The 11,278-nt window shown below is 41.7% G+C and overlaps 1 protein-coding gene across 1 annotated transcript; it reads left to right on the plus strand.

Annotated features, from left to right (window-relative positions):
* Positions 1-1,806: 1,806 nt before the first annotated feature.
* On the plus strand, positions 1,807-6,967 carry tgif1 (TGFB-induced factor homeobox 1). Its single transcript, XM_080751526.1, has 3 exons — positions 1,807-1,976; positions 4,146-4,375; positions 5,415-6,967. The coding sequence occupies exons 1-3, from the start codon at positions 1,961-1,963 to the stop codon at positions 6,087-6,089; spliced, it is 921 nt and encodes a 306-aa protein (XP_080607652.1). The 5' UTR covers positions 1,807-1,960; the 3' UTR covers positions 6,090-6,967.
* Positions 6,968-11,278: the final 4,311 nt, after the last annotated feature.

The raw sequence follows: 11,278 nt of genomic DNA on the forward strand, positions 1-11,278 counted from the left end.
TAACATGTAAATGTATGGTTATTTGCTTTTCAAATAGGCCTACTGCAGTGATAGTGATATGTTGCCCCTGCGAGATGGCACTCCAATATGGGTTGTATTGGTCATAATGTTTGCTGACTTTTGTTGCAAAAATGTGGACAAATATTTATGTTGGCTATTATTAGCCTAGAAGGCTATGGGAACAAAACTGAACTGTGCCCACCAAAACCAGCCCCGCGCTTTCACATTATGTCACTGATATAAATGTTATATTAGCCTATATTCAAACAATATAAAGGTGCAACAATGATTTATTTTCCCCCGCTTAGGTTAAAAAATAAATAAAATGAATGATCGTGGCATTTATGACCACAAGAGAGCATCCAAAGACCTCATCTGAAACCTCCGTAGGCCTGCAGAGGGCGTTCAGAGAACTACCAGTAGCACACGTGTGGGGGAGACATTTGACTTTGATAAATAAAATGCCTGGAACAAATGCATGCTAAGGGACGCTACGGCAGCTGTCGCAAGGTTGTGCGCTGCATACAAATGAGCCCATTGATTGCCGTCTTCACTGTGGGCTGCCCTGCTGTAGCCAACAGACCAGTCTGCAACTGTAGCCTGCCGAACTGACTTGAAAACGTACAATATCGATTTAACAGGGTGAAAGTGCTCTCTAGCTACTACATAGATTCATTTACATAGGCCTATTTTGAAGGGGGAAAACGCTGCTGTTATAAATATCATAGCCTATTGTCCGTATGAAGTGGGAGTCAAAATACATTTATTTTTCAAGCATGGTAATATAGGCTATAGGCTATGTCAAATGTCATCGTGTGAAACCAGTTTATCAGAGACCACAAGGCCTTTACCGCAGGATTGTTTTCTGTCGTCAGTCTCGTCACGATCGGTCTATTTATTAATTGAGGTGGCGCCTGTTGTTTTGTTTACCGTAATGAACACACAGGCAACGCATGCAAGCGCAACCATCGTCTTGCAATCAATCGTCTTTCTTCTTTTGCAAACCTCGTCGCAGACAGTTCTAGCGCAGTGTGAGTGTGATTGTTGTGTTGCAGTGGTGTCAAGTAACAGTACATTTACTTAAGCACTGATTAGGCCTACAATGTTGAGGTAGCCTATTTGTATTTGTATTTCCAATACTTTTACTTCTACTCCACTAGCCTACATGATCTCGTGTCCAAATTGGCTGTTGTAGGCATATAGGCCTACCTACTCTTACTCCACTACATACAAATAAAAGAAATAAAAAAAACTTTGCAAATATAAATTATAATATTACAAAACATACATTAACCATTTAGCCCTATTTTATACCTAGGCTATTTGAAAATAGCCGATCTACAAGTTCACAACATGCCATGAGCTGGTAGATCTGCTATTTTCAAACATTTTGTACTTTTACTTTTGGTACTTTTAAGATACATTTTTAATTCCAGACTTTTACTTGCAACAGAGTAGGCTACTTCTACATTGCAGTATTGATACCTTTTACCTAAGTAAAACATGCGAGTACTTTTTCCACCACTGGATTGTTGTGTTGTGTGTACTACATGTCAGTGTATAACAAGCAGCAGAGCCATGCTGATGTCAGAGATTTCTCCTCCTGCCCTCCACAGTGGGAGGATCTTTGTGCGTTGAGTCACGCAGCTGTCAAAGATAGCTGTCACCCAGTTTCACGATCAAACACACATTCAATGAGAAAGGCTTTAGCCAAGAAAAGCGCACTTCTCAGGTACCCACAAAGTCGCTAACGCAAAGAATTAAAAATCCCAAAAGAAATTTGGGATCTGGATTTGGAGGGGAAGATTGAGGAATTTCGACTATTCGGATACACGCTGTTGGATATCTGAAGAGACAAAAAAAAGAAGGAAAAAAGGGCACTCGGACTAAAACAGAAGAAATCGGTCTACCGCGCTTCACTCGTGGCTTTAACGTGAAATAAAGGGATTTTTGTACGAGGATGAAGACAAAAAAGGGTACGTAAGCTTTTTTTTCTCCCCCACAACACAACGTCTCAACAAAATCAATGACATAACTGTGTGTCTGGTAGGCACAGCGTACTAAACGGTTTTTCCCAATGCAAACCATGCAGCCTATTGTTTCCCTTCCAGACTAAACAGGGCTCTCTCTCCCACCATGTGCTGCTGGCGGGTTGTCAAAAAAAAAAAGGACATTTTTATTTTACGCTTTCTCTCGTCGCATAGACTTACTTAACCGAAGCCTTATCACAATAACATCACTTTTTAATTAGTTTAATTAGGCTACACATTTTAATTGGGTCAACTTTTGGCAGTTGACGATAAAGGTCAAAACTTATTTCACAAATCCTTATGCTGAGTTTGTCGTTGGGCTGTAGTGAGGAGAATGAATCGCAAAAAAGCAACGACTTTTACGAATTGATTGAAAAGTTTTTTTTTTTTTTGGCGTTTGGTGTGACAGTGTCTTGGTTGCACGCAGCGTAGCCTACTTCTCCCCCCACAGTAATACAGTAGGCCTATGCATGCCTTTTACACAGTCGTTATTTATCGTTATAGCGTTCCCACGTTACCATTGGAAACATTGTAGCTGGACATTTAGGCCATTGGTTCTCAAAGTGGGGTTCGGGGACTCGGGGGTCCTTGAGGGAGTTCCAGAGGGTCCCCAGCTAAATGATAGTTAGGAACCAAGTGGACCCTTATGGGTCTGTAACTTAAAGAGTGTAGGCTACAAATGGACCCTAAAATACCATTAGGCTTAAATGGGGGTCCATAGCCTAATGCATGTCAAACTGGGGGTCCTTGAAATTAAAATGGTTGAGAATCACTGCTAGCGCTGTAAAACTCTTCTTACATAGGGGTCTCAGGCATCTTTACAAATGGGGTCCGCGGGCTAATAAGTGTCAATTTGACATGAAAAAGTTTGATAACCACTGATTTAAGCTTAATGTTGACTCTGACCTCGTTGTTTGCTTTCATTCTGAAGAGACTGCAGCCTGCAGTGCGCTCCACTTACATTCTTTGACCTCGTGGTGCTGAGCTCAACACAATAGAACTCCTCGCAAGTTCTTTAAAAGTTGACAAAACATCAATCTTTGTGCCCCCCGAATGCATTTTCTTTTACACGTTCGCACCGCGGACGGACACGGCCGAAGCCAGTTGGCTATTTTCTACCGTAAAAACTTTTAAAACGGTTATAAAGAAACCATGAAGCCAAGATTCTTTTGTTTAGTCTCGAGACGCTGATTTGCAACAGGTCTCCCCTCCCCCTTCCCCTCTCTCCCAGCCTACGTAATTACCTCATCCTGTTCCACGCTCTATTCATTTCCCACCAGTTTGCCTACAGCACAATGAGCACATTGCAGATTACTTCAAATAGTTTAAAAACTTTAGTTGAAAGTAACTCTTTTTTTCGTGGCGCCACCACAGCCAAGTTACCAACATGGGTAGTTATATGTGGCCTAAATTTGTGCATAAGCCTTGACACTGACATTACTTTAGTTTAAATGCCCCCCAAAAGCACTAAACAAGTATACCGTACCTAATGTCAGGGGTACTGGTACTTTAAAAGTCATGTTGGGTTGGGTATAGTATCAACTGAATAAATACTAGGCTACTTTGTTTTGTCATAGTTCATCTTGATTAGAAAGACTATGTCTTGATAAGTAGACATAATCTATGCCACATGGTGCACAGCTGTTGTTTTGGGAGGAAATCCCCTTATATTTGTTCCAGCAGTCACCTCGCACTCGCAGTGCTCTGTTCATTTGAACATGATGAAAGGTGTGCTGCTTGCTTGCTTGGCCTGGCCCTGCACAATAGAGACATGGCTAGTATTTGTCTAGGCAGGTTTTATAACTGACAACAAGGGTTGGATCAGCCTTTGTGATGCCCCCCTCCCTGTCCTGTCCACCCCTCCTCTTCCTCACACCCTCCCTCTCTCCATATATGATGTGAATCACATGGCTGAACCTGACAGCTTGCCTCTGACACATCAGCTGCCTCGCAGACAGCAAGCGTTTGTTTGGCAGACGGCCGGGAAAGAGCGGGTGGGAGCCTGACAACTTAGGCTGGCTGGCTGGCATAAAGGCATATAACAACCGTACACCGCTCTCATACAGTTTGTCTTCTCTTCCCTTCTCACCCGTGCCATGCGTGCGCCTCGTGCAGGTTTGATGATGCTGTCCGGGAGTGAGACCGATGACGAGGATAGCCTGGATGCACCCCTGGACTTGTCGTCGAGCACGGGGAGCAGTGGCAAGAGGAAACGCAGGGGGAACCTGCCCAAGGAGTCAGTTCAGATCCTCAGAGACTGGTTGTATGAGCACCGCTACAATGCTTACCCCTCAGAGCAGGAGAAAGCCCTCCTGTCCAAGCAGACTCAACTCTCTACACTACAGGTATGGACAAAGATTATGTATGGTAGAAAAAGTAGACGAAGCCTAACTTATACTTCATAATGGCTGTGTTGCTTTCTGAAAAGAGCAGATGTTCTGTTCAGCTTTATGGAAAAGGAAATTGTGGGCATTTATCGCACGTTTCTCATTGGCAGGGTGTTGTGCACAGACTGCTTGTTGAAAGTCAAAAAGAAAAATAAAGGGAGGGTGCAGGGGACATTTGTGCCACTTTGAATCATTTCCTGTCTCTCTGACAAAGATGATATGACACATATGACACATAAACAATGAGCCGAAAGTCATCATAGCCGAGCCAGCTTGATGTTGCAACTTTCAGGTCAGCTAGCTAAACAACAAAGCCAGCTCCTCCACTCACTCACTCACTCATTCCCAGTGTGCTGTGGGCTGGCTGAGGCTCTCTGGGACAGGAATTTCCCTCCCTCCAGCCCCTTTCCATCCCAGCTGTCTGGGAACAATGCAGAGTCATTTACATAGTCAGAGTTACAGGCCTCTCTCCACCAGTCCACCAGACCCACAATGGACAGAAACACAGACACACGAGGGCTAAACCTAAGGGGAATAAGAGATGGGCATTTAATGTTTATTGAAATGTTGAAAGAATTAGCAGTTACTTGATTGAGCAGTGTTTAAAGTCAAACAGCAAAATACTTAAAATGGGAAGCATTCGCAAGTCATAATTTATATGTAGGAATAAAATGTTCCCTTCTATAAGGTTGTTGCATTATCCAATGATAATCTTTTGATTGACATTTTAAATTTGACTTTGAGAGATATGGTTATTATCTGACATTTTGAACACAGCTAAAATGGGCAATGTGAAAAACAAATGCTCAAACGAGTAACTACTGATATGCATTGTTTTTAATTGTTTAGTAACACATTCCCTGTTGAATAAAACCGGTGCAAACTGCACCTTTAGCAGTGTGAGGCCTTTTTCAATCCAGTTGCAAGTCTATTACTGTGCCGCATAACCGCATTAAGCAGTGAGATTGAGTTATCTTCTTTTGGACATCTTCCCCAGGTGTGCAACTGGTTCATCAACGCGAGGCGGCGACTTCTCCCGGAGATGCTGCGAAAAGATGGCAAAGACCCCAACCAGTTCACCATCTCCAGAAAAGGCAGCAAGGCTGGTGACAGCTTCTCTGACAGCTCCCAGTCTCCCAAGCATGCCAGCACCGCCACAGGCATAGAGGAAAGCTACGACAATAGGGCCCTGCATCCCTCCAGCTTCGAGCCCACTATGTCCGGTGTCTTGAGGAAGGCCATGTCTCCATCTGCGCCCTCCCCCACCTCCACTTCCTCGTCCTCCTCCCCGGGGCCCCTGCCCACTCGCCCGTCCGTCATCTGTCACACCACTGTCACCACGGCGATGCAGGCCAGCCCCACAGCGGCCCTCCCCTCTGTCCCGGGAATAAACACTGACAGGGTGACCGAGCTGTTGCATTCTGCACAGGCCCTGGGACTGTTCAGGTTCCGGGAGGAAGGGCTGGGCATCCAGCCAGTTGCGTCCACCACCACCATCCCCAACAGCACCAGCATGGAGGGCAACCTGAGCCCCCGCAGTGGGCTGTTCAACACCCCTCCCCCGACCCCCCCAGACCTCACACAGGACTTTAGCGGCTTCCAGCTCCTGGTGGATGTGGCGCTCAAACAGGCTGCTGAGATGGAGCTACAAGCTAAACAACTGGTCTCTTAAAACGTTGCAAAGTGACAGGGAGGGAAAAGAGGAGCCTCATCAACGTCTCTCGACAGACAGAGCTCCTCCGATTTCAGAGACTTGGGCTGTCTATTTTTGGTATACCAATCAAATTGATGAGGATGTTTTTTTATTGGAAAGAAAGGAGAAGAAAAAAAAACTATCAAGGTGCCTTGGCTGTTAGTTGTTTATTAATTTCATATACATGCGTATGTATCTACATGTGTACATTATTTGCACACGGGACCAAAAAAATGTTAGATAAAATGCTGCCTGTCTTATGTCTTTCCTTTTATATTATATATCATTTTAGAGAAAGGAGCAAGAGGTAGAGGCATCCCTTCCTCGGAAGACCAATGTCAAATAGAATTGATGAAATCTTCCCGACACATTTTCCCGTTTTACATTTCAGAGAACAGGTCTGCCTCATCTGTTTGCACACTAAAGGCAGAGGAAGGTCATCTCAGTGTCTTAAACATACTTTGCTGTCGGCATCTATGATGAACTTATTCACTACTGTAGTAAATGTTATGTGTTTTCATAAGATTCTAGTTTTGTTTTTGTAATTTCCTTTGACATTTTTTGCCATTTTAAAAGAAAAAACTCCTCTGTACTTTGTTTCATTCACGTTTCCCCCCTGAGGGATATTTCAGACGACCAATGTACTGTAGCAGGTTCTTAGTATGAGCCTTTACCCCATCACACAAGTGTAGCGACGGCCAGTGGACTGGAGGAGGAATAACACTACAAACGTCTGTTTCGCATTTAACGACCAGACGAAGACGGCATTTTGAAATCACAGAAAAAAGAAGACAAAAAGAAAAGAAACATTTGTATGTACAAAAGGACCATGTGTATAATGTGACACGATGCCCAATGATGTGATTTCCTTTCATACTGTGCAATGTTTGTGGCAAATAGGGGTCACATGGGATTCAAATAAATAAAGTTTTGTTCTTTTTTTCTACAACTTGGCACTGATTTCTTTCCCCAATTCCGGTACATTCCACTGTGGTGTTCCAGGATAGAGGACTATTCAGGTCTCTTTGAAGAGCAGATCTGAGCCCATTTGCACCGACTGACTTTTCTTGAACCTTGTGTTACCAGTTACCAGTGTTGCCTTCAGGGACAGGAAAACCGTATCGAGTTGATGTCATTAAAAACAAAAAAGTATATGAGAAGACTGTGGAGAACATGTTTCCACAGGCTACCCGGTTAGATGTTGGAAAGACATTCCTCCTGTGATGAGAGAGCGGGAGGTTTACAACAGCTTCAGACACTTAGCATAATCCTGCATAAATTAGCATCTGCCAAAAGCAGACGTCAGCGGTTTCCTGCCAAACAGGGGTGTTTTATGTGTGTGTGCTCAATGGAGTCAATGTAATGCATCTACTCAGAGCATGCTGGATATTCCTGCTCTTTAAAGGTGAGGCAGACAGACAGCTGTTATAGACTGCTACGTCGTGGTGGAAAAAGTACTGCACATATTTTACTTAAGTAAAAGTATCAATACTGCATTGTAGAAGTACTCTGTTAAAGTAGAAGTCCAGAATTCAAAATTTACTTGAGTAAAAGTACAAAAGTATTGGCATCAAAATGTACTTAAAGTACTAAAAGTAAAAGTACAAAATGTTTGAAAATAGCAGATCTACAAGCTCACAACGCGTCGCATCGCGACACGTTATGAGCTTGTAGATCGGCTATTTTCAAATAGCCAAGGTATAAAATAGGGCTAAAGTGGTTTATGTATGTTTTAACATATTATAATTTGTATCAGCAAAGTAACTAGTAACTATAGTTTTCAAATAAATGTAGTGGAGTAAAAGTACAACATTTGGATCCCAGATGTAATGGAGTAGAAGTAAAAGTATTGGAATTTGGAAATACTCAAGTAAAGTACAAATACCTCAAAACTGTACTTAAGTACAGTACTTAAGTAAAAGTACTTTGCTACTTTACACCACTGCGTGCTACTACAGCCATAGATTCTGTTCTATTAGCCGTTTATTCTATTTGTTGTACCAGTAACTCTTTGCATTTACAACATGTTTACCACTTAATCTATACAGTATACTTTGTTGCATGTCAAATAGCAAAAATAGCTTCTGAGTTGTGAGGTTGTAGATCCTTACACCAAATGTTAATGTCATTTTGGTTGAAAGTGTTCCTAGAATAGGGACCTTAGGACTAGGAGTTATCCAGCTGGAATAAAAGTTAGTTTTGAGTGGAAATAAAATACTGTAGCATAAATTATTGGAATAGTATTTGACCAAAATTACCCATGTAAATAAATTCCAACTAAGTTGAAACAGAATCAACCAAATAATCATTGATGCATGGTGCATTAATGAAATGAATGCAACCATAGTTGCATTCATTTAATTATCTTCTGTCGGAACCCCCAGGAAGACAAGCTTTTGTCTAAAGCTGATGCACGGGGATCCTAATATACAATAAAACAACTGATATGATTGATCTGAGTATTCTACAAAAGGACAGGGCTTTACTGGGCATTAGCAAATGGAGCAAACACTTTGACAAGACGCTGCTTGTCAAAGTTGACAGATAGCTGCTGCCGTTTTGACGGAGGTCACCCTGGAGGATGTGAGCACTAATGGGGGGTCAGAATACACCTCCAGGGCAGGCAGAGAGGACGGATGCTGGCCTACTGTAGTGTGAAGCCCCCCTGAAGGACAGACTGATCTGGAGCCAGGGCACCCACTGAACTCCGTGTCCGCTGAGGTCAGCATGCCTCCACTGAGCTCCATGATTGATGTGTGAATGATGAATCTCCAGGCAGCACTGTGTGCAGGAGTGACGAGGCTATGGCAAGGCCAAAAGTGCTGTCTAATTATGGGGCCCGCCCCTGTGGAAGGGAAATGCCCTAAAAACACTCCATGCCGGCCTTGTAATCTGTTTAATTATATTATAATTGAAGACACATGTTGGGTGAAGGAGCAGCAATGAACAACACAGAAACATTATGGCAATGACATTTATTTTTTAAATCCTTTTTTTTAATGCCTATAAGATTTTCATACACGTGCCATAACATCAACAGTGTAATAACGGTAATTACAAAATGTATATCTGCTTAATATGTTATTTGATTGTTTTTATATTTTTGTTTACATTTACATAGGGAAACATTCATTTATGTACAAATGTTCAATTTAACAATTTCCTCTTATAATATAACTATATCACAAACCTCCGAAATGCCAGGATTGTTAAGTGTCTTTAGTTTGGCAATTAACCAAAATCCATTCTGGTTTCTATTTCAACTCCCTGCTATATCAAGGGTATTATATTGATATGTTATTATAATGAACATAAATATCATTGGAAAAACAATTCAATCAATTTAAATACAATTTCTAAATAAAAAATAAAATACTAAAATGACTGAACTAATGGCATAAAGGTAGAACTATTGTTACTTTTAAATATTCACCCTAAAATCCATATCGACCACATAAAGGAAATGTATATCGTCTCTGTCGGGTGGAAAGCTCATATGTCCACAACTGTTACTTTTCAGGATTCAAATTCAAAAATAGAAAAAGTAGCAGACTTTTGATGCTTTTGTGTGAGTGACGCTGTAGTATGATTAAGTAGGGCACTAAAAAAAACACAAAAAGTGGACATAGGCCTTTTCTGCCCGACAGCAACGAAATAGCCTAATACAGTGAGTTCACTTCATTGCATGAGTCCCATCACAAACAAACATTGACATTGTTTAGCTGTTGAATAATGGCAATACCGGCGCTTTTTTTGTGACATTAGTCACAAAACAGAGTCAAAACAATGCAGAGGACTGGATTACACATCGAATTATTGTTACTCTGTTATCAAAACTACTGTGTGACAGTAATGTGGCGTCAAGCCTGATTTATACTTCGTCCTCACGATGGAGTCGCCCGCCACAAATAATCAATCTACGAGCTCACGTGTTGCGATGCATCGTGAGCTTGGAGATCTGCCGTTTTATGGCGTGTGACTCTGGCTTGTGTCTGGACTATAAATGAAGCATAAGATTGTCTCCACATTCAAGCAGCTGACAAACATATTATCTTGTTGAGGATTAACCGGCTGGGGCTGAGGTCTTTAAGAGAAGAATCATTCACAATTGTGGACTGCAAGCAATACTAATTCCCTCACCTACGGTATAACTGAGTTTATATACAGTGAGAGACCAAGACTATGGGTCACATACAGCCACATAAAGTTACACAAATCATTTGTTCTCTCTCTCTCTCTCTCTCTCTCTCTCTCTCTCTCTCTCTCTCTCTCTCTCTCTCTCTCTCACGCACGCACGCACGCACGCACACACAGACACATATGCACGCACACACGTACACATATTTGTCTTCCCCTGAGGCTGTTGTTGTGCTCTACTATCACAAAAGAAATTAAGGCTGATCACTGAAATAAAAAGACAGAAAGGTGCTTGTCATGTAAGAAAAAAAGAAAAGAAAAAAAGGTATAAACTATGAACACAGTATTAAGGGCCTTGTTGTCAGTGCATAATCATAATCACAGCCCCCCTCCAATTCAATAAATAAAATATTAGAAATAGAAAACATGGGATATTGAATTCTATATGTCCTTCAGACAACTGCTTCATTTGGATGCAGATAAGAGTGCAAACACAGTGAGAAGGAAAGAGCCACTTTAAATACTGTCAAACTGTGTGAAAATGGCAAAATAGAATAGAATATCGTAACATTAAAGTCATTGTGCCAAATATGTGAGTATTATATTGACCTCTTCACATTTTTATTATTATAAGAAAGGATAAGAGTAAAATAATAATAATAATGGGAAAGACAAAAGTATATCAATTAGCTTGTAACAGCATGCATGTGGATGTCATAATATGTTCTTTATACAGCTCAGATAAAAATGAAGATGGGATCAGTGGCTTGTATATAGTTCAACAATACTGCTACTTGACTCATTAAGAACATGAATGAGGACCCCTTCAGACCTAGAAAAATAGGACAATTGCTCACACGCGCGCACACGCACACACACGCACACACACACACACACACACACACACACACACACACACACACACACACACACACACACACACACACACACACACACACACACACACAGAATTTGTGCAGCAGTGAATTGTGAATGCCACTGTGAGAACACATAGCCAAACCACAAAATCT

This window comes from Nannobrachium achirus (genome assembly GCF_963921795.1).
Source record: "Nannobrachium achirus genome assembly, chromosome: 21".
NCBI lineage: Eukaryota > Metazoa > Chordata > Actinopteri > Myctophiformes > Myctophidae > Nannobrachium > Nannobrachium achirus.